This window comes from Panthera uncia, chromosome D4 (genome assembly GCF_023721935.1).
Source record: "Panthera uncia isolate 11264 chromosome D4, Puncia_PCG_1.0, whole genome shotgun sequence".
Classification (NCBI taxonomy): Eukaryota; Metazoa; Chordata; class Mammalia; order Carnivora; family Felidae; genus Panthera; species Panthera uncia.
This window is the reverse complement of record NC_064807.1, coordinates 61,740,684-61,765,390: the sequence shown is the minus strand read 5'-3', so window position 1 is coordinate 61,765,390 and position 24,707 is coordinate 61,740,684. Positions and strand designations below refer to the sequence as shown.

Genomic DNA, 24,707 nt, shown 5'->3' with positions numbered 1-24,707 from the left:
ACTGGCACTTGTTCACATTAAACTGAACAAGTCTTGAGGAGTGCCTATCATATCTATAGCTTCTCAGAGAAGACGAATCTTTCCTGAAGGCAGTATAAACTAGAGATGAAGAGCACAGGTTCTCTGGATTCAGTTCCTTGGTCTGCCATTTTCTGGCTATATGGCCTGGGGCAAGTTGCTAAACCGCTTTAAGTTTCAGTCTCCACCCATCCTCCCACTCCATACAACCATATAACCATATAATGGTTATATGTAGCACAAAAAGACACTGTGAGGATTACATGAGGTGATGAATTTAAGATTTTGGCACAATGCCTGGAATGAAGGAAATACCCAATAAGGGTCAGCTGTTACCATTATTAAAATAATGAAGGGAATAATATAGAACTCATAAATACCTGCAGCTTTGATGAAACAGCAGCTACATGAAGTCTGCATCAAAAGGATGAGGACTGGAGGCACGTGGCAAAGAAGAGAATGAAATGAAGGAAGCATCTCCACGAGAGTGATCGGGTGTGTCACTGGCCAATTCTCATAACTTCAGGCCTGTGCAGACGGCTTCAATGGCACCTGCCCTGGAATTTAAGATTTAATTCAGAATTAGTCCCAGCATCATACGAATGCTTCAATTTGAAATTCTGTGACCAGAGCTTTTCGATTACTGGCCCTAAAAAGACACAGAGGACTTGTAGTTGCCGGGAACGTGCTGTTGGGACATTGATACTCCAAGCAGCTCGAAGTGAGATGTGCTGTCCAACTAAAGCCTAAATCTGTGCAGCGCCAGGAAGCCTGCAGAGATTTATCAACCCCACTTCTGTTCATTCACCTGTGAATGTGGCATCCCTTAAATGATCGATGGGGTTTTAGAATGGAGTAAAGTTTCAAGTATGGGAATCAGTGAAATAGATCAATATTATCTATACCCTGGGCTGGCAAACATTTTCTGTTTGGGCCAGATAGTAATATGTGAGGCTTTGTGAAACCATAGTCTCTTTCACACCTACTCAACTCCACTGTTGTAGAACAAGAGTAGCTATAGACAATATGTAAATGAAGGGCATGGCTTTTGTTCCAATAAAACTTGATTTACAAAAGCAAGTAGCAGGCCGGAATTAGGCCATGCAGCATAGTTTGCTAACCTCTAGTTAGGGTTTGGATGCAATGACTCAGGTTGTCAGAAGGACCTGGACTAAACCTCATATAAATTAAACATGATGTCAGAGAATGATGTTGACTAGAGATTAGCTGACATAACATAGACAGCTTCGGACTAAAAATCAAGAGAGGAAGTAAAATCCTTACATTTAAATGGAGAGCCCAGCTTTCGTAGAAGAAAATAGGATTAACATGGAAAAAAAGAATTACAACATAAAGTGTACTCAGTAATTCACATTAGAGAGAGACTGAGCGGGGCTCAGGAACATTGTTTCCAGCCTCAGTTTTCTGTATTCTGATGTTCTGAGCATGAGTAATAACTCCGTGAACACATATCCCTGTTTGCTGGGAGGAGTCTTGGTGGGTGTGCTCTTCCTTTGTAACAATCAGTAGTGACCTCTTTTGAAGAAGTGTCCAGTTTGCAATATAAATTATATGGCCACACCTATAATAACCAAAAGGACTTTGAAATTGTAGCATGTGTTATTTAAAGTTAAGCTTTAACTCCATGTGTTATTTAAAATTAAAACTTGGACAATAACACAAGTCTATAAAAGCAGAATGTAGTACTAGACAGGGTGAGAGCTGCAAGTCATACAGAGTCAGATTCAAATCTTAATTTATCACTTTCTGCTGGTCTTACACAATATGCACAATCTCCCTGAATCTTAACCCTTCAGAGGTAATAATAAATAATAAAAGTAACAATCTCATTACATTTAAATGTATTAGCATACAGTAAGTATATGAAAATATTCACTGTTATTATTATTATTATTATTATTATTATATTCAAATGGGTAGTTTGATTAGGTGGGGCATAGAGTCATCTCTCCTATACAGAAGATAGGCTTCAAGAGGAGTGATTTCCTTTTCTCTGAAAACTTCCAAGCAGAGACTTAATAGGCACTTAATAGTGATTTTATAAATAAAGCCTTGCTACTCCACCTGTGGTCCATGAACCAAGGGTCAGCATCAACTGGGATCTTGTTAGAAATGCAGACTCTTGGGGTGCCTGGGTGGCTCAGTTGGTTAAGCGTCTGACTCTTGATCACAGCTCAGGCCATGATCTCATGACTTCTCAAAATTACCTTGAAGGGTAGGGGTACCTAGGTGGCTCAGTCAGTTAAGCATCTGACTTCGGCTCAGGTCATGATCTCACAGTTTGTGAGTTCAAGCCCCGTGTCAGGCTCTGTGCTGACAGCTCGGAGCCTGGAGCCTGCTTTGGATTCTGTCTCCCTCTTTCTCTCTCTGCCCTTCCCCCTCTCGTGTGTGTGTGTGTGTGTGTGTGCGCACGCACATACTCTCCCTCTCTCAAAAATAAATAAATGTTAAAAAAATTAAAAAAGAAAAAGAAATGCAAGCTCTCATGCTCCAACCTAGACATAGTGAATCAGAATCTACATCTTAAAGAAATTCCAGGTGGTGTGCTTAGCTTTGCTATAAAGGATTCAGAAATCAATGGATGATTACAGTAGGTGACTTTTAAAGCCCCTCTGAACTCTGAGATCACTCCATATTATAGAGGCCACAGGTTTTAAGTGGATAGAATTATGGCATGGGGAGGAGCTATGGTCTCAATAACTAGTTTATTCCATTCCACCAGGCAGGTTAAAAATTCCCCTCTCCACTCAATTCCAAAGGACATTAAACCAAGTCTAGTGACTACCTGCCATTTATTAAAGTACAATCTCAGAAGAATACAAATGTAGACCTTAAATGAAAATACCCACCATTAAGACTGTTTTTAAATCTAAAGCATCATATCTTCTTGAACATAGCCCCTTGATTATTCCTTGAGTTCGCTTCCATTTTGTTTTGAGTACTTCTCTGCTTTCTCCAAAACGCGTATCTGATTATTCTCCATGCAGGTGCTCTGCATAGAGTTCCATTAATGCTGAATAGGTCACATACAGATGGATAGTTTAACCTTTGATATTTCCCCAGGCCTGAAGAGGTTGAAACAAGTATAAACAGAACTGGAAGAGCTGGCAAGATATTTAGCTGAAACTTTAAAGAAATTTTTCTCTCTCTGGGACTTCCCAGTGATGGCTGTAACACAGCTCAGCTATCTTCCCTCCTTGATGCGGGCTTTCTGACATCCCTGGCTGTTTGAATTACACACCACATGGACACACAGGATGGACTGTGCTGGCCCATCGGTTGCATCCATTCTTAGATCCCTTTTCTGATTCCATTATTCTGTGACTGCTGAATAGCCCATTGTGTTTTCCCATTAGAATCGCACATGGAGAAATTTAAAAAGAATATATTGTTTCAGAAGAATTAAGATAAGAATTAAAAGGAAAAAAAATAATTTTTATGGGGAAAGACAACATGAAATGTGACAAAAGTATCAAGTTTGTAATGTGTCTAACCTAAGGGAATGTTAGATTAATAATGGTGATTTATGACACCAATCTTTGTCAGGCATCTGCTGTGTGCCAAGCACTATGTTTGTTGCATAACCATGATGATGATAATGATAATGATGATGACAGTAATAGTAGCTAACATTTGTTGACGACTTGTGACCATACAAATGAGATAGGCATGGGCCCTGCCCTTGTGGGAACTTACAAGCTAATAGGAAAAGCAGACATTGAACAAATAATTCCAAGTTTTATCAGTACTATGGCAGGGTATAGTGGGAGAGTGTTACAGGTGGCCTAATCTAGACTAAGGGTCAGTGAAAGCTTCTGTGGGGAAGCAATGTTTAAGAGTTAGCTACACAAAGGAAAGGTTGGGTTGAGGAGAAAGAGCATTCTGGGCAGAGTGAAGACTATGGACAAGAGCTCTGATCAAGCAAAAAGTATATGTTGGAAGAACTGAGAGAACTGACTAAAGCTTAGAGGACCAGGAAGAGAGTGAGGACATGAAACTGGAGAAGAGAAGGCAGAGAAAGGTTATGCAGAATCTCGGAGTTCTCATGAGGAGGCCAGTTTATCCCAAGGGCAATGGAGAGCCACTGAATAGGTGTTAATAAGCAAGTGAGTAATATGATCAGCTTTGGGCTCTAAGATTACTCTGACTGGACTGCAGGGGAAGAGAGGAAGTATGCAGGGGGCAGAAATGATGGTGGCTTGGCCCAGAAAGGTGGCAGTGTTTGTAAAACATCTCCAAAGTAGAGTAGGGCCCCTGTTGGGCTAATAAAATGCTTCCTCCCATTGGAGTCTGGTTATTTGTGTTAGTGTTGAAGGAACTTTCCTTTCATAGGCATTAGAGCCCCGTGAGGCAGATTCGGGAGCCCATTAGCAAAAGGCAACCCAAAAGGCATGGAAAAGAAGAAACACAAAGGGCTAGTTCTCCGCTGGAATATGAGCTTGGATCTGCTGGTTTGTGACTCTTTCACACAACATGGGAAGGAAAGAAGCACTGATGCGTTCAGTTTGTCTAGAAACAGTTTGTAGGCCATAAAAGTATTGTCACACGGAGTGATGTGCGAAAATGGACTTCTGAAAGGGATTCTTTTCATATATAAGACAAAAGTATTGAATTACTGACCTAACATCCCTTTACCTCTTAAAAGGAGGGTTCATTTTGAAAGCTGGAGTTGTAAGCTAGATTGTTAGCCCCTCTTGTGCTAAGTAGGACGACAAAGCCCTCGCTTCACTCTGGGTTCAAAGAAGAGTTATCAATCATTGGTCAAGCATTTTAATTGAGCAACTATACAATGAAAGTCATTGGAATACAGTGGTTAATCACACGTTTATCACACACAGCTTCCAGTCCAGTGAAGAAGCTGAAAATCTAGACACTAAACTGTCACACAATTTAATTTAAGAAGTGATCTGTGATAGCTTCTAGCAAAGAAAATTCTGTGTACTGTGAGGGCTTACAGAAGGAGGGTGTGGTGCATGCAGCAAGTTAGGGAAGTGAATGAACTTCCCTAGTTAGGGAAGTGAATGAACTGAGATGTCAGGCAGGTGGAGAGAAGTAGAGAAGTGATAGAGCAAGTTAATTTGACAAACGTATAGCACACCTGTTGGGTGCCAAGTGTCATATAGGTCACCGTGATATGCAAATGAATGAAACTCAGTCTGCACGTCAGGGGGGAAAGAACATGGGCTGAGTCATGCTAATTGCTAGCTGTGAGAATTAGATTGTCACTTTAACTGCCCAAACCTCAGCATCTTAATCTGTAAAACAAGAAAATCACATCAATCTTGCAGAATTATTGTGAGAATTAAAAATATTTAGAGCCCTTAGCTCACCGCCAGGCACTTAAGTCACAAGTTTTGTAATGACCACACTCTTGCCACACAAGAGTCATAGTATCAGAAGCAGTGTTCACATTGTTCAAAAAGTCACTGTTTTCCATCATACTGCCTACGTTCAAATCCATGTCTGAAATTTACTAGCTCTATGACCTTGGGCAAATAACAAACTATCTAATCAGTAGTGTCTTCATCTATAAAAGGAAGAAAATAAAAATACCTCATAAGTTTCTTGGGAGAACCAAAGGAAGTAATGCACAAGAAGAGTGGAAGATGGTTAAATAAACAGCTAGACTACATATTATATACATGCAAGGTGCTATACCAGCACAGATAAAGAGTAAACTGTTTATGGTTTTGTTCTAGAGAGGACGGTGAAGCTAGTTAAGACCAAAGATTTCAGATAGAAAGACTTGGTCTGGGCCTTAAAAAATGAGTAGGTGTTGAGCAGACAGAATGCTGTTAGCTTTGCCTTGCTCAAGCTACGGGGCTGCAGTTTGCAACTGTGAGAATGCCAAGAGGGGCCTAAGGCTTAAGGAGAATATTTTAAATGTGTATTGATTTATTTTGAGAAAGAGAGCATGCATGCAAGTGGGGGAGGTGCAGGGAGAGAGAAAATACCAAGCAGGCTCCGTGCTGTCAGCTAGGAGCCTGACACGGGGTTTAAACTCACGAAGTGTGAGATTATGACCTGAGCCGAAATCAAGAGTCAGATGCTTAGGTGCCCTGCAAATATTTTAAGAGACTAGTGAGTTTATTGTAATAAGCATCTTCTCTCCAGTTGCTGCCATGAGCCACAAGGCAGGTTAATAATAGCATGGGCTTCGGCAGTCAGTTAAGCATCCAACTTTGGCTCAGGTCATGATCTCGTGGTCCATGGGTTCGAGCCCCACGTCGGGCTCTGTGCTGACAGCTTAGAGCCTGGACCCTGTTTCAGATTCTGTGTCTCCCTCTTTCTCTGACCCTCCCCTGTTCATGCTTTCTCTCTGTCTCAAAAATAAATGTTAAAAAAAAATTTTTAAAAAGGGGGTGGCGCCTGGGTGGCTCAGTCGGTTAAGCATGGGCTTCGGAATCAGACAGGCTTGGGTTCTAACTCAGTCCCTTCTGCTTGTAACTGTGTGATCTTATGCCAGTTACTTTGCTTCTCTAAGCTTCATTTCACTGATCTTTAAAAAGGAAGTAATAGGGGCGCCTTGGTGGCTCAGTTGGTTAAGCATCCAACTTCAGCACAGGTCATGATCTCACGGTTTGTGAGTTTGAGTCCTGAGTCAGGCTCTGTGCTGACAGCTCAGAGAACTGGGTTTCAGATTCTATTGTCTCCCTCTCTCTGCCCCTCCTCCACTCTCTCTCTCTCTCTCTAAAAAATGAATAAATGTTAAAAAAAAATTTTAAGGAAGTAATAATAGTGCCCCCTTCATGAAGCTGCTATGAGGAATAAACAAGATAATGCATGTAAAACATGTTTGGCACATAATAAATATTCAGTAAATATTAGCTACTGTTATTATTGTTGGTGCCTCGTTAAGGTTATGCTGGCAGAGAACATTAGAATTTGTTTAGTGTGTGGACAGTTACATTAAACACATGCCTTATGCTTTATCACCTACTCAACAGTGGGATCTGCAAAATATAACATAAACCACCACATTCCCCTATGTGGGAATGATTGCGGGTTTTTACCTCTGTGGCCCCAATAACTTTGAAAGTCATACAAAGTAGGCCCTCAATAAATGTTGAATAAATTAGTGAGGAATTTGTTTCACTGATCATAAAATAAACTTTTTTCTAGTTATAGACATGAGGCATACTTCTGTAAGTCTATAAATAAATAAGTACCCCTGTAATTTCACCAGCAATGGGACGACCATTGTTAGTATCTTGATACATTTTCTTCCAAAGTGTGTGTGTGTGTGTGTGTGTGTGTGTAACATATATGATGTATGTTGAGGATCACAACATTTAAAGTAACTATATAGATATTTAATTTGATCATACCATACAAAAGCTTTTTCTCCATTTGTCATATGAGCATTTGTATTGTTTTATTAAATATGCTTCAAGGGCATCTGGGTGGTTCAAAGGCAATTCAGTCGGTTGAATATCCAACTCTTGATTTTGGCTCAGCTCATGATCCCAGGGTCATTGGATTGAGCCCCATCCCAAACTCCATGAGCATGGAGCCTGCTTAAGATTCTCTCTCTCTCTCTCTCTCTCTCTCTCTCTCTCTCTCTCTTTCCTTCTTAATCTCGATCTCAATCTCTATCTCTCCCTCTGCCCCTCTCCCAGCTCATGATCTCTCTCTCCATATATATATATATATATATATATATATATATATATGCTTTAAAACATGATTATACATTGCATAATATCCTATAAGGATGGCCATGTAATTTGTTTATTATTTATTTTATTGCCATATTGTTAGATTTTTATCATGTTACAAAACTAATTCATCTTAAATATAAGTTGTTACCATATTTAGTGAGTCCTTAACCTTTTGGCATTATTGACAACTTGAAAACCTAATTTATTAAAAAATAAATAAAACTGTAAAAAAAAAAAAAGAGGGGTGCCTGGGTGGCTCAGTTGGTTAACTGTCCATCTCTTTATTTTGGCTCAAGTCATGATCTCATGGTTCATGAGTTCAAGCCCCGTGTGGGCCTCTGTACTGACAATGTGGAGCCTGCTTGGAATTCTCTCTCTTTACCCCTTCCCTGCTTGTGTTCTCTCTCTTTCTCTTTCTCTGGCTCTCTCAAAATAAACTTAAAAAAAAAAGAAACTGTATTATTTTCTTCATCAAAGAAAATTACCTATTTAAATAAAATGCTGCCTGGGGCACCTGGGTGGTTCAGTCAGTAAAGCAATCAACTCTGGCTCAGGTCATGACCTCACGGCTCGTGGGTTCGAGCCCCATGTTGGGCTCTGTGCTGACAGCTCAGAGCCCAGATCCTGCTTCAGATTCTGTGTCTCCCTCTCTCTCTACCCCTCACCCGCTAGTGCTTTGTCTCTCTGTTTCTCAAAAATAAATAAACATTAAAAAAATTATTAAAAAAAATAAAATAAAATGCTGCCTACAATTTCAGGAGTTTTATAAACTTCATGAAGCCCAACCATGGATTCTCGTCCCAGGACTTCATGTCATAATCAATAATATCAAATATATTAACATGAAGCAGAACAAAAAGTACGGGAACTATAATTTAACAGTTGTGGAGAAGTATCATCTCTAAAATACTGCTGACTACAGGATATTCAACTATTTTTATAACGTGGCCCAATCCCAGTTCAATCTTATATTGGAAATAATCTTAAATTTAGATGCTACATTAATACTTCTGTACAACTTTCATGAAAAATAGTGTTGCACGTGCTGTATCTTTATTATCCTTGGTGACAGAAAGCCTCTGCAGAGCTCCTGGGGTGCTACTTCTCCCCACTGCAAGGTTGTGCACTGTATTAGTGTGAGAACTATAATAGTGTGTCTACCCCTGCTCCCCTTCTCCTCTGTGGCTCCTAACTGTCCCACATCCCATTCCATTTGAGCAAGTATACAGCATGATTCAGCACTGAAAAATACAGTTATCTAAAGGAAAGAGATAATTTCATAATTATACCAAATATAAATTCAACAAACCTAAAATATAGCATAAAACAGATAAACAGATGTATTCACTGCTTTGGATCGGGCATATTTCAATCTCAAGATCCAAGGGTTTTTTGTTGTTGTTGTTGTTAAAAATTTTTTTAACATTTATTTATTTTTGAGAGAGAGAGCATGAGCAGGAGATGGCCAGAGAGAGAGGGAGACACAGAATCCGAAGCATCCTCTGGGCTCTGAGCTGCCAGCACGGAGCCCAACGCAAGGCTTGAACCCACGAACCGTGAGATCTTGACCTGAGCCAAAGTCAGATGCTTAACCAACTGAGCCACCCAGGCACCCCTCAAGATGCAAGGTTTTATCTTGGCCTTTGTGTAGTTCTAACCAAGGAGCACAACCTTTAATTTATTATCTTTATACCTTTGTCTGATATGCAATTTGTAATAGGCTGACTCCACATGCCAGTTTATACAGTGTCTGAAGAATTTTGATAGGTTCTCAACATAAAGTAAAAAATTGTTTTATGTCCGTTGTTTCCATACATTTGCTTCTGAAGTTGGAACAATTACTTATGTGAAAGCTAGGATATGAAAGAGCAGGTACGTATCTGCACATTTCTATGTACATGTTAATGACGATGTGTGTTTGGAAAATTCTAAATCACTATTAGGTCCCAAAGAATGATGGAAGAAGAAAATTTTGAAAACAATTCTAAGAATAATTGATATTAAATATCTTTTTTTTTTCCTCCCTCGTAGCTACATCATCCCTCTCAAGGCTTCCGCTTTGGAACTGTCCGGGAAAGCAGTGCTGAAGATTATGTGAGGCAAAGCTTCCCAGAGATGCATGAGTATATGAGAAGGTACAACGTTCCAGCTACCCCTGATGGAGTGGAGTTTTTGAAGTGAGTGTCAACCTCTTGGGTTCAAAAAGTTCTCACTGAAAGAGAAGTCTTAGCTACCAATATATATAGTATGTGTTGGTTTTTTAAAATGACAGCTAAATATACCCACTGTGTGTTCAGTAATGCCTCACACTGTGTGAGATTGAGAAGGCAGTATGGAATAGTGTGCATTTAATTATGTGACCTAGATTACTAGTTACCTGCATAGTCCCCAGTTGGCGGTAGCTTTGCTCAAAGTGCCAGTGGGGTCATTAGCGTAGCAGATGGTGGGGGAAGTAAATGTTGGCTTGACATCACCGAGGAAACAATGGTGCTGAAATGATCAAACAGTCAGGGAATGTGGCCAGAGGATAAAGTGTCCCAAGGCAACCCTTTCCTGCACGGTGAATCTCTAAGCCCATGGACTGTCTCCTTTGGCCATAAGGAAATGGAATTTATCTTAGAGATTTCCTGTAGAAAGGAAATAAGATAAAAGGCAATGATTCCCATGCCTGCATTCTTCTCATCAGAATTTATGAGAAGCAATCAAGAGCAATCACATTGCCATGGCAGATTATCAGAGCCTGTAATTCAACGAAGCTGAATGCAAAGGAGGATGGTGCAGTTAGGGATTCACTCATGTAGTCTGCCTGGGAGAAGGGGATGAATGGCTCCTGATAGGCACCACAGCATGAGGGTGAGCAGTCCCATCTCCCTTGTGCCTGATGGTCTCAGGACAATGACATACATTCAAGCCTCCAACCCCTAAAATTGTGCTGCCCAGGAAACTGGTTTATCTGTGGTCAACCACAGTAATCCTCCCAATGGATGAAAGGACTTGCCACTTCAAATTCTCTTTTAAGGAAGAAGGGAAATAGGGGCACCTGGGTGGCTCAATTAAGCATCTGACTTTAGCTCAGGTCATGATCTTAGAGTTTGTGAGTTTAAGCCCCACATCAGGCTTCCTGCTGTCAGTGCAGAGCCCACCTCAGATCCTCTGCCCCTCCCCTGCTCATTCTCTCTCTTTCTCTCTCCCCCCCCCCCAGAATAAATTAATTTTTTAAAAAAAGAAGAGAAATAAATAAATAGCTTCATGGGACATAAGGGCTTTATGTTTCTCAAGAACTCTGGTGACAGGCCCCTAAAACTACTTACAGACATTTTACAGAGTCTAGAGAGGAAGCCTTAGGTTCTCAGATTTATAACATTCTGTAGGGTGTGTAAGCACTAGGAAATGGCACTATCAGTTTTGCAAGAACACTAAAATGTTAGAGTCCATCTGTAACACAGAGTGTAGTGCTCCTTTGCCTTCCAGCCCTTCTTCAGTACTCTTCTGTACTTCAAGCAAATTCATGGCTGAGAGAGTAAGATGTCAGGGAGATGGCAGTGGCTCCCAGCTAGGTAGTAATCTGACAAACTGGGCTCTTTTGGCAGTGTGAAAGAGCAAGATGAGCCACTACTGTGGCAGTCCCCAGGTCCACTTGACTCAAGCTATTCATTTATTCTGGAAGCTTCACCTGAGAAGGCCCTGGTGCTCAGAGTTGTCTCCACTCTAGTCTGGAGAGATGAACTCGTTAGAAAAGCAGGTACACAACTGACACATGATAAAATGCTCAACATCACTCATCATCACGGAAATACAAATCGAAACCACAATGAGATGCCACCTCATACCTGTCAAAATGGCTAACGTTAACAACTCAGGCAACAACAGATGTTGCAAAAATGTGGAGAAAGAGGATCTCTTTTGCACTGCTGGTGGGAATGCAAGCTGGTACAGCCACTCTGGAAAACAGTATGGAGGTTTCTCAAAAAATTAAAAATAGAACTACCCTACGACCCCACAGTTGCACTACTAGGTATTTATCCAAGGGATACAGGTCCTGTTTCGAAGGGGCACATACACCCCAATGTTTATAGCAGCGCTGTCAACAATATCCAAAGTATGGAAAGAGACCAAATGTCCATCAATGGATGAATAGATAAAGAAGATGTGGTATATATATACAATGGAGTATTACTTGGCAATCAAAAAGAATGAAATCTTGGGGCACCTGGGTGGCTCAGTCAGTTGAGCATCCGACTTCAGCTCAGGTCACGATCTCACAGTTTTGTGGGTTCGAGCCCCGTGTTGGGCTCCATGCTGACAGCATAGAGCTTAGAGCCTGCTCCTAATTCTGTGTCTCCCTCTCTCTCTGCTCCTCCCCTGCTCATGGTCTGTCTCTCTCTCCTTCAAAAAATAAATAAAAAGACATTAAAAAAAATTTAAAAAAAAAAGAATGAAATCTTGCCATTTGCAACTACGTGGATGGAACTAGAGGGTATTATGCTAAGTGAAATTAGTCAATCAGAGAAAGATAAATATCATATGACTTCACTCATATGAGGACTTTAAGATACAAAACAGATGAACATAAAGGAAGCAAAAATAATATAAAAACAGGGAGGGGGACAGAACATAAGAGACTGTTAAATAGAGCACAAACAGAGGGTTACTGGAGGGGTGGGTGGGGGATGGGCTAAATGGGTAAGGGGCATTAAGGAATCTACTCATAGATTATATATAGCTATATATATATAATAATCTATATATAATATATCTATATTATATATAGATAATGTATATAATTATATATAATATAATCTATATATATATAGATTATATATAGCAAATCATTGTTGCACTATATGCTAACTAATTTGGGTGTTAAATAAATGAATGAATGAATAAATAAATAAATAAATAAATAAATGAAAAGCAGGCACAGATGAAGACACTGAGACCTTAAAGAAGCAACTTGTCCATGGTAATCTAACTAGCAAGTGGCAGAGTCTGGATTAGAACCAGGTGCCTAGAATCCAATCACTGCTGCAGGCCAGTCTAGGAACCATAACAGAAAAGCAGGTCCTTGATATTCAAAGAATAGTCCATGTTCCAGCAACATCCATGTTCCAGTTAGCACTTAGGAGTTTGTGAGAAATGCAGACAGTCAGATCCCATCTCAGAAACTGCATTTTAATAAGCTCCCCCCCAGGTGGTTCGCCGATGGAGGTAGGTGAAATTGTTATACAGGCAGAATTTACCATTAATGCCCTCTGACTCCTTATCTTTGGGCTTCTCTCTCCACTTTTGGCCCAGTCACTGGGTATGCTCTCGGCCACGACTCCAAGAAATCACAGTCCTTGTATTACCGCCCCTGCCCCAATATCCCAGAGCCCTGACCTGCAGAACACAACCTCTAGAGTCACCTATAGTATATGTATTATTGTCGTGTATGTATTATTTTGTGGTGTGGGTATTATTAAGTGAACTCTCAAAAAGACAGCAGGATTCTATAATGGGAAAAACAACCAAGGGCCCTGCCAACTGTAAGGATGATTCAGCCAGTCTAGAAGCTGCTTATACCTGGATCACACCCAGCCACATCCTCACAGTGATTCAGGGCCCCATGGGAGTCTGTGAGCTAATTGCTTCTTGCCTTCCTGTGCCATAGACACCTGTCATAACTAACTCCACTTTGCAGTCCAAAATCAAGAGTAATTATTTAAGGATACCACTGAGACTGGACCTCAGCAATTACTGGTTAGAAAAACTGAACCCCAATTTTTTTCTATTGTTATTGCTACCTCAAATATTTGCAGAGTGTTGGTAAATGGTAACTTGTTGCTGTGTAGCTCCCAAGGTACATTCTGTTTCTGTGGCAGTAAAACTTTTATTGGAGAAACATCTTTCAGCTTGATTTTTATTTTATTGCCAAGATTCCATTAAGGTTCCTCATCATCAGCTCCTAGGAGACAGTTCACATCCTCAACCCTTCCTGAAGCTTCCCACAGCTGTGGAGCTGAGAGATGTTTTTTTATTTTGGTTAACGTTAAAGACAGTCCTCATTGCGACTTAAATCCAATACCCCTGGAAAAGGGAATGCATTTTGAATAAGCTGTTCACTTCCTGGAAGAGTAAAAAGAGGAAGCAGTGGTCATTGGCATTAAGAAGGGAAGTTGATCTGTTTACTCTGTGTCCATGTAAATATGTACTTCCTTCCCACTGATGAATCTTAGAGGGGTCTATGGGTGTCTTTTGCTTTTAGATTTTTGATGGGCCCTAGCCATGTTCTATTCTGAGTTTGAGGCCACTCCACTATACCGAATTCCAATAGACTCATCTTTGGCTCTAAGAGAGGAATGATGAGCCCAGATGGAATAGAGAAGGGTTGTTCTCTTTGCCAAAATGGTTGGACAGCCCTGAGGGTCGGAAAGCCTTTCTCAAACGGATGTATGTCCTATAACTTTCCAAAAAGGATTTGAGGTGACTGAAAACAAGAGTCATTGCATACACTGTAAATAGTTACTTTGGAAACTCCTCCTTCCTTGCCTCCTTTCTAAATGGGAACTCATCCAATGCTCAAACATCTTCCTCTTCCTCTGCACCATCTCTGTGCCTACATTCAAAAAATGGGGAGAACACATGAAGAATGCACAAGGTATCTGTTGGCATCTTGAGCCCAGTCCACGTCTGATTCACTGGTACAGGCCAGGGACACCTACCTTAAATGATTCTTGCCTGAACCACTTCCTAGGATGGGAGTGAAACGTGATTCTCTGGAGATATATTAATAAAGCAGATCACTGAGATCTATTACCTGTGCTTCCCCTCCCTATTTATTGAATGCTAGCTCATGGGCTTTAAAGAGACCTCAACCATCTTTTCCCTAGGAGTGCCAGATCTCATATTTGTATTTCCTTAATATGTATTCCTAAATATGAAATGATGTCTGATCTCTGAAGAATATGATAGTGATCATAACAGAAAGAAATAAAATTTTCCATATATTGATTAATGAGACCACCTGGTTCCAACACTTGCTAGCTATGTAACCTGGATCAACCTGCATGCAACCTGGACTTTGACTCTCTGAGCTTTGTCATCTGCTAGAATGGGATAATACCAACCACTTCAGAGTCATTATGAGTGATATAGGGTGCAGAGAATAATAAATACCATGTCTCACACAAAGGAGTCATTCAGTTAATGTAAGAGAAGTGAACCGTGGGGCACCTGGGTGGTCAGTCAGTTAAGAGTCCAGCTCTTAGTTTTGGCTCAGCTCATGGTCTCAAGGTTCATGAGTTCGAGTCCTGTGTAAGGCTCCACGCTAACAGTGCAGAGCCTGCTAGGGATTCTTTCTCCCTCTTTCTCTCTCTTCCCCTCCCCTGCTTGTGCTCTCTCTCTTTCTCAAAGTAAATAAATTAATTTAAAAAAGAGAGAGAAATGAACCTTTCCCTTTAATTCACAGTCACTCTGGCTTTGTTGTTGGATTTAGTAGTAATAAAAGGAAATGGTAGATAAACCATTGGAAAGATGTCATGCTGTCTTAGAAGAGTATCTGTTTCCCCTGCTCTGTTCTCTATGGGTCAGGGAGTTGTCAACAGGCTGAGTCAGCAGCTACCTAGATTGGGCTGCCCTTTGTGTCCAGGTTTCTGTCCCCTAAACAAAAACCAGCTGTCAACCTTTCTGTCCATTAATGAATCATTTTTCTCTTTTCTTCTCTTGGTCTTAAATATAGGAATGATCCAGAGAAACTAGACGCCTTCATCATGGACAAAGCCCTTCTGGATTATGAAGTGTCAATAGATGCTGACTGCAAACTTCTAACAGTGGGGAAGCCATTTGCTATAGAAGGTATTAGCCAGTCACTCTCGATTCCCTTTAACACAGGATGTGCTCAGTTTGCCAACCTCACAAGTCAGAAACGCAAAAGTCAGAGGCAAAATGCTATTCATCTTCCCTTGTTTTCATTTTCAGCTCATAAGCACTTAGCTATTAAGTTGCTGAACTTAGGAATTTATTTTTCACCTACCCCACAAAAATTTATTCGCCCAATTACTAAAAAAACAACAACAAAAAACATTGCTGTTACCCAAATGATGTTGCTTCAGATTATCTGAGAGGGGTGGCAAGCTGACAGTGTAACAATTTTCATTTAACCTGTTTTTTCTTATGACCAAATCCTTTAATGAATCCGGCACAAAACTAGAATGATTGCATTCTACAACTGGAAGGACCTCAGTGTTGATTTACTCTAATCTACTTGTTTTATCCACAAGAAAATCCAGGGACATTACATCATTTTTACATAATCACACAATTAAATGATTATCCTGGAATAATCGTCTAAACCTCCTGGTTCCTAAACACATGCTTTTCCACTAGCTGGGAAAACAATAAAAAGAAATCTCCTTCTGTACCTTAGGAACCTTTAAGAGTCCTAAACAAAACCTTGTTTGGGACCTCAGTTTTGCCTTTCTCCCCACTGGCAGCAAATTTTGGCTCCCAACGTGATCAACCAATCAGTCAAACTTCAGAACCAAAGGATTGCTTTGTCAGTCTCTCCTTTCATTCTGGACAGCAGTTGATACATGGAGCTGATAGTTTGAACCAGCAAATTTCACATCTCCCAATTCCCAGCTTCCCTTCTCTGACAGTACATGCTGGCTTTCAAGACAGCCATGCTCACTTGTCAGAAAACACTTTGACTTGAAACAGTCCCATGGGGGTGCACAAGCCCTATTTCCAGAAAACTCTTCTTTCCTATATGTTAACTAGTGTATCAAAACTATTCTGATTCCAATTTCCCAGCCACAGTTGGTTTCTGTCTTCCCTAAACGTATCAGCAAATTTTTTACTTCAGTCTTTGTTTTTGTGATGAATGAGAATGTAAGAGCTGATGCTGTTTCTTCAAGCTTCTCCTAAGAGAAATCAATCTTTTCTCCAAGCAAAATGACCTCCACCTGAACCAGGGATAGAACTCAAGAAGAGAGAGATTTAGTGGTAGTTGTCTTCGCTTAAAACTACAATCTGAAATAGCAAAGTCTGAAAAAAAAAAAAAAAGAAAAGAAAAGAAAAAAAGAAAAAGAAAAGCAAGAAACCAAAAGAACATTTATTATATAAACCCATTTTGACGTAACAATGGAAAAAAATCCCATTTTTGTGGCATCTGGGGATATGGAAGGGATGTTAGATTTTTTTTTTTTCTGTCCTAGATGCACTGGGTAATTGAGGTCCCTTCTGCCTTTAGCAGCTACTAACAATGAATCATTTGTAGCGGGCATAAGAATGAGGGACTCCATTCTCCACCTTTGTCTTCAGGGTGCAACCCTATCTTGTCAAAAGACAGTGGTGAGATGGCTTTTTGCCTCTGCTAGACCCCAGTGCCAGATGCCACACAATTAACTCCCCACTGGTTTCCTGTTTACATTTCCATCTGTGCTCCTGAGACTTAGTGTCTTACAGTTCCCATCATCTCCACATACCACATTGTTTTCAAAGGGGATGAGGACAAAATGGCGCATGAAGAGCTCTCTCTGCAAGAGAACAGAAAGACTACAGATTTGAATAGAAAACATTCTCATCATTGTTGGTTTATTTTAAAAGGAAAAAAAAAAACATTGCTGGTTTAGTCTGGATGAGGTGCAAATCAGAAAATTTAATTCAGTACTGCCCCTGCCAACGAGTTCACAGCTTACAAACAGAACTTGGTAAAACACAAAGGGAGGATACTTCTAAGTTACAAAAAATGGTGTGATCAAGATACTAGTAAAAGTCTTGATTGCTGCTTTAAAAAAAATTAATCTCCTAACTTTTTAGGGAATATTTCTCTCAATGCAATTTTAAAAAATATTATATGCTTTAAGAACATATATGTTTCTTGAACTTATAAAGATGTGGACTTATTAATTAATCAGACCTTATAGTTATATAAAAATGTCATGAAAGCAATTTATGACCAATTCTTACCCTTTTAGCTTACAGAAATGTTTTATATATATGTATCTGTATCAACTGTGTTATAGCAGGTATGTAATAGACGATGTATTACCTATGATGTAACTCATTAGGTTAAATCTGAAATAAGTACTTAATTCACTTACTGATATAGTTCATCAAAGGATCCTGAGAGTCTGCACCTACTTTCCCAAGTGCTTAAATGGCTTTGAGAACTTAAGAGGGAAAACAGTCCTTGGATTGCTTCATGTTGAATGTACCTTCACTTTATATAGTATTGATATCACACCAACTGCTTGTGACTACTGATTCCCCCTCCCATCTTCACCATTCTGCATTTATTTAGGCTTAAAAGGTAAAACTGAGGCAAATGTGAGCCAGTGGGTTCACTTTGATTTTGAAACCTTTTCCTGAGGACTCAGCACAGCAAACCAAAACTATTAAGAATTCAGAAGCATGTGGAAAGCCTTTCGTCATATTAAATACCACACATCAGGGACACAAAGACATATAGTGTGCTCTGGAAAAGAAGAAAGTGTTGAGATAAATGAATACATGTCCCAAATTTATGCATTGGAGTTAGCTGACAATAAAGGTCAAATGAGAAGAAAGAGTAATGGAACCGCACAGTAATGATTTGTGACCTTTCTGCCAAAGACCTTTGCCTGTTTTTGAGTTTGTTCCTTTACTTGCTTTCTGCTGATACGTAATACAGTGCCGGAGTCTGAGCGCTTGGGTTAGAGCAGAGCTACTGTTACTAACTGTGCCCCATTGGTTTGGTCATTTCATCTGTTCTCCAGGCTCCTCATCTGCATGATGGGTTTATGAATAGTACATCTAGAGTGGGGCTATTGTGAAGGTTAAGTGGAATAATACAGGTAAAGCATGGACAAGCAAATAGTGCCCAATAAATTATTATCATCCGGTATATTGAATTCATAGATTGAGACCAATTCCCTATAAAATTATTCCGGATAGATAGCCTTCACATATCTCAACTTCTCCCACACACTTCCCTCTCCACTTTGATGTTCTGGGGGTAAGAGAAACCTATTTTTAAAGTCTTCCTTATACCTGGGGCTATTACAATGTGTTCTCAATGGCCATTGCCCCAGCGTAGCTAAATACAGTATTCCAAGGACAGACAGCAAAAATGAATTAACCTTTCTTCCTGAAGTCTTTTTAACCCTATCTAAGATCTCATTTTCAAAATACCTATTTCCCAACTATATTTCAGGAAGATTCTTTTAGTCTATGGATTTCTAACTATACATTTGCTAGCCAAAATATATTTCTACTACTCTTAGCTGAGTAAAGCTGATTTATCCATGGGGAAAAGATCTGAAAATTGTTCTCTTGGGCTATTAAGCTGTATCCAATTTCCAGGGTGCCTGATGCCTTCATCTTTAGGGTTGAAGGATTCCATTTTGCTTCATCCATCAACCACAAAATAGTCAACCTCGTCTTTATTGCAAAGCCACGTTTCTAATGATAGTGAAAGCAACTCAGGCTGCTAGGTTGAGTCAGCAATTTAAAAATCAGAATTCTTTGACCAATGAACACAATCAAATTTGAAAAGCAACTGATAAAAAGAAGGACAGAAATGAAACCTTCAAGGTTTTACTATTTTATGTTTCTGAATAAAGTGGATTTTTATGTCTTTTAACAAACACCTCTTCTAATCACCACTAACTTTTTTCCTATTTCTCCCTTTGTTCTGTATGCATAGTTTGTTTTAATTGGTTCATAATTATGATTAATGCCAATAATCATTTAAATGCCAATACTCAATATACATATTAAAATAGAAAATTAAAAAGGACAGTAATCTATTTTTAGCAGTCAATTGCAAATTGACATGATGGAATAGGGTGATTTAATATTTATTATTTCCTATGTAATAATTTTTTATAAATGTCTCTCTGCAAATTCAACATAGCTTTTTCCCCAAGGCGTTTTTAATACTTCTGTTGTAGTGCCAAAAAACTATTCTTAAAATATGTAGATTCATCGTAAGTATTAATTTCAGCTTTTTAAATTTTACATCATGTATTTTGTTTCATCTACCCCAAATGCCACTATCAAGAATCAGTCTAAGATGCCTCCTCTTACCCTTCTCATCTGGTAGCAAGATCGCATTCCTCTGAACTCCAGAGTTTCATCCATCCTCCTCATCGCATCTGGTTTTTATATTTTACCTTGTTGAATTTATGCATCATCTACCTTGTCTTCCAGAAAAGTCCTATAACTTTCTACCACATTATGTACTTATTTATGTCTGTCTCCTCTCCCCCTTACCACCATGAGCTTCATGAGGATAGAATTAGTGTCTGACTTAACTTGGAAGTCTCCACAGCCCTTGGCAGAATATCCGGCACAGAATAAGCATTCAACACGTTTGTGGAATTAATGAACAGATGAATAGGTGTGCAACAAATGCTTATCAAATGAGAACTGTAAAACAGTTCTGCCATTATTACACTAACCTAGGCTGCGGTTGTTGGCTTTGAGAAGATTTTTAGGAGAAACAATATAGTCAGGGAGTGTCCTTGCTAATTAATTCCCTCATATAGGTACAATCACATACCTATTAGGGCTGTGCTTATGCTATATTTACACAATTTATTGAAAAGTTTATAAACAAAATCTGCTTATGAATAATATATACTTGTGTCTGCTAAAAACAAACCACCAGTTTAGATGATTGTGTTTTTTTACTGAATTACCTGGTTTGAGGAGTTGACATCAATATGACTATAGTGATAGGGCCTGTGTTGAAGAGGAAATAAGCCATGTATTCTCTTGTTTTGCTCACATGCTGTCCTGGACACAATGGAAAGAGCATTGGTTTTGGACTCAAACAGACCTACTTTCAAATGCTAGCTTTGACAACTATGAGCTCTGTGACCTCGGGCAGTTTACTTACTCAATCTTTAAGTCTCTAAGTAATACGTATTGTGCCGTAAGTTCATATAAGGGCTAGACACATATGGAATATTATCTGGTACACAGTAGGGCTTAATATGTTCTAGTTCTTGTTATTAAATTCCAGAGTGATTTAACTGAACTGTATACCATAGTCTACAGTATTCATCTAGTGCATGAAGTGCAAAATGGGGTAAGGTACGTAAAAAGTTTATTAGAGAACATGGTATATAGTCATCTCTCAATTCACATTAGAAATTGTCATGGAAAATTACTGCCTCAGGGAAAATACAGTAATATTCGGCAAATCTGGCCTACTTGCCCTGACCATCAAGCCATTTCTACCAGACAGTTCCAATTCCTCCTGCTATATGTTGTATATGCCCCAGTTCTCTCTCATGGCGTTTATCTCACTTGTAATGGTATAATCATTACATGGTGCAGTGAAAACTATCTCCCTGTTAAGGTACATACTCAATGACCGCAGGGACTATATCTGCCTTGCTCACTGCTGAATCCTGACCACTGAACACAGTGCTTATTCACTCAAATATTTGTTCAGTGAATGAATGAGTGAATGAAAGATTGCATGAGTCAGTCAGTCATTGAATGTTATTAGACACTTGACCGTTATTGTGTCTGACATGTAAATAAGGGCTGAATGAGTGAATGTACGACTGAGTTGTCAATTGCATTCATTATAATAAAAGTTTCTAAAGAAAACTGCTTACTTCCTTATAGTTACCTATTATAAAAAATGTTATTTAATGATAACATCAGCAGAAGAACAGGCTGCCTATTTAAAGTCTTTTCTTGTCAGTCTTGCTTTTCAAACCAAAACTACTAGGCACAAAGTAGGCACTCAAAATAGCTTTTTGGATGGAAAATTCTAATCATGCTCTTGACATTGTCATCATTTCCTTGACTTGCCATTGTTAGGGAACAAACAAAATTATCAGGGGAAAAACACCATACAGCTCTTTAAAACTCAAAAATTTTTTCTGCATTTTTTTTTGTCTTTTATTGGTTATAAACGTATCTCAAGCCTCATTTTTTTAAAAAAGGATTTGTGTATCCACAATAAAAAAACAACAACAAAAGCTAATGTCCTTGGAAATAAATTGTAGGATGGAATAATTATAGCGAGCGTTTGTTTTCATGAAGCATCTTTGAATTCTTGACAGCATTTTAGTCTTTATCGGTGAAAAAAGAGCTAGCTGTACCTTTAATTTATCTTCCTCAATCATCCTGAGGGCAAAACATCTTTTTTTGACCATGCTGTCCAATAGTTAAAGACAAAATGTAGTTAATTAGCTTTTTCACATGGTTCATCAAAGAAAAGAACAGTGAATTAATAGTTTGGAAGGGAAGTAAAGCCGCACAGAGTGAGAATACAGAGTCCATGCTGATAAATAAAACTCTGACAACACATTACATCCACCTTTTTGCTCCTCCTTAGTCTTCCCCCCTGCCTCTCTTGCCTTAAATAACCACTGTCCTGGATATTTGGCTTATCATTTCCTTGATTTTCTTCTAACTATACTTTTGCCACATACATACGAATTTCTAAAATAGACTGTTTTGTTGTGAATGTGTTTACATTTACACAATGGAATCATGCTGGAATCTTCTGGGACTGATCTTTCTTATTCAGTATTGCTAGAAATCATCCATATTATCCCATGTAGTTCTAGTTTATATGTTTCACACTGTACAATACTACAATTGTGTAAACATTCCACAATTTATTTACTCATTCTCTTGTCAAAGAAAATTTGGGGGGCACCTGAGTGGCTCAGTTGGTTAGGTGTCTGACTTCCCTTCAGGTCATGATCTCACTGTTTGTGAGTTGGAGCCCCACATCTATCCTCTGGCTCCCTCTGTCTCTCTGCTCCTCTCCCCCTCTTGAGCACTCTGCCTCTGTCTCAAAAATAAATAAATATTTTTTAAAAACATTTGGGTTGTTATCAGTTTTTGCTATTACATACAGTGCCTCTAGGAACATTCTGGTACATATTCCCATGTGGTTGTGGAGGAGCTCTTTAGGAATGTACTTAAAATTGCTCATGTTAGAGCATGTAAATGTTTAACTATACAAAATAATAGCAAACTATTTTCCAAAATGGTTATATCAGTTTGTATTTGTACAGAAGCAACATGTAAGTGACCTACATTTTACTGACCTACATCTTCTCCAACACTTGGTATTACCAGACTCTCTCTCTCTCTTTTTTTTTTTTTTGACATGTTTTTGTGGATGTTTCAATGCTCATGCTATATTCTATGCTTACATGGTCTCATTATTAATAAACTAACAAAAGTGACCAATGATAAGAAAATGCCATAAACAAGAGATAGTAATTAATCCAGTTTTGTGTGTTCAAGGTTCAAAGGAGGGGTTTAGGAGAGGTGGATAGGGAATCCTAGCCCTGGTAAAGGCCTCAAAGATAGCTTCTCAAAATTACCTTGAAGGGTAGGGGTGCCTGAGTGGCTCAGTCAGTTAAACGTCTGACTTCGTCTCAGGTCATGATCTCACAGTTCGTGAGTTCGAGCCCCACGTCAGGCTCTGACAGCTCAGAGCCTGGATCCTGCTTTGGATTCTGTGTCTCCCTCTCTCTTTGCCCCTCTCCTGTTCTCTCTCTCAAAAATAAATAAACATTAAAAAAAATTACCTTGAAGGGAGGGGCAGAAGGCCTTGGAATACAATGTGCCGCTAGAACACAGTGTGCAGCCCATTCCTCTCCTTTCCAGTCTCCTCTCCTTCTCAGAAAGGCAGCAGATCCAAGGTAATCATACCTTGGACATCTCTGAGTCCTTTGAAGGAAAGATAGTGAAAGCTCACCCTACCCTTGTTACCAGGTCTGATGGCAACATCACACAATTGTGGTGGCAACCTCTTAGGCACCTCTCAGGCGAAAAGCTGATCTGAGATTATATTTTCTTCTAGGATATGGCATTGGTCTTCCACCCAACTCTCCACTGACTTCCAATATATCCGAGCTAATCAGTCAGTACAAGTCTCATGGATTCATGGATGTGCTGCATGACAAATGGTACAAGGTGGTTCCCTGTGGAAAGAGAAGCTTTGCTGTCACTGAGGTAAGGGAAAAAGTGCTGATAATGTTGATGCTTCATAAAGCCTTACTTTGAAGGATGTGACGAAATGCACTGTTACATGTGTCTTGTGGTACAAACCAGGCCATTACATCTACTAGAACTCACCATGATATTTGAATGACTCCTACCTTCACTTGAAGAGTGCCCATTCCTATAGGAATTTGCAATAACACAAGTTTGTCTTATATTTGAATGTGATGCTATTTTGATGAGTAAATGTCTGAATTTCCATTTTCTTCTCTATGCAATATTCTCAAGTGCAGAAGAAATGCTGTTCAAATTACAGCAATAGTATCTGAGATTCTCATTAACTATGTTTGGTTTAGGGGCATCTGGGTGGCTCAGTCGGTTGAGCGTCCGACTTCGGCTCAGGTCATGATCTCGCGGTCCGTGAGTTCGTGCCCTGCATCAGGCTCTGTGCTGACAGCTCAGAGCCTGGAGCCTGTTTCAGATTCTGTGTCTCCCTCTCTCTCTGTTCTTCCCCCATTCTCACTCTCTCTCTCTCTCTCTCTCTCTCAAAAATAAACATAAAAACAAAACAGTGTTCAGTTTAAGTGTTAATTGTTGGTCACGATGTGGACTTCAGACTGTCCTTCAAGATCCAATCAAAGCTATTTTCCCGATAGTCCAAAGATGAATCCTTTGTGGGTTTACAAAAATAGACATACTTTACCCAGTAATTCTTCAATACTGGATCGTAGATTTTTTAAACTGAAAACAGCCAATACCTTTCTTTTACAGATGGAAACTAATACCCAAAGGTCCTAAGTGATTTGCCCAAGGCAAACAAATAGAATCTACATCTTTCTATTGCAGTGCTCTGCTTTTACAATGTAATGGGAAAGAAACCATCAAAGTGGATAATTAAGATAGGAGACTAAAAGATATAACAAGAACCATGGGTTCAGGTATTTAAAAGAGAAGCCAAATAAATCAGTACAAGGTCAGCCAGACATTTCCAAAAAAAAAAAAAAAAAACTATAGCCAACAACAATAATGGATTCATATAGCCTCTATTTGTCAACAACT

At 39.3% G+C, this 24,707-nt stretch overlaps 1 protein-coding gene across 1 annotated transcript in view; it reads left to right on the top strand.

Moving 5' to 3' along the window:
• Positions 1 to 24,707, top strand: part of GRIN3A (glutamate ionotropic receptor NMDA type subunit 3A) — a 169,094-nt gene that overhangs the window by 103,538 nt on the left and 40,849 nt on the right. Inside the window, exons 4-6 of the mRNA XM_049635284.1 lie at positions 9,732 to 9,877; positions 15,418 to 15,533; positions 23,509 to 23,660. Coding sequence (XP_049491241.1) covers positions 9,732 to 9,877; positions 15,418 to 15,533; positions 23,509 to 23,660 — 414 coding nt within the window. The remainder of the gene's footprint in view (positions 1 to 9,731; positions 9,878 to 15,417; positions 15,534 to 23,508; positions 23,661 to 24,707) is intronic.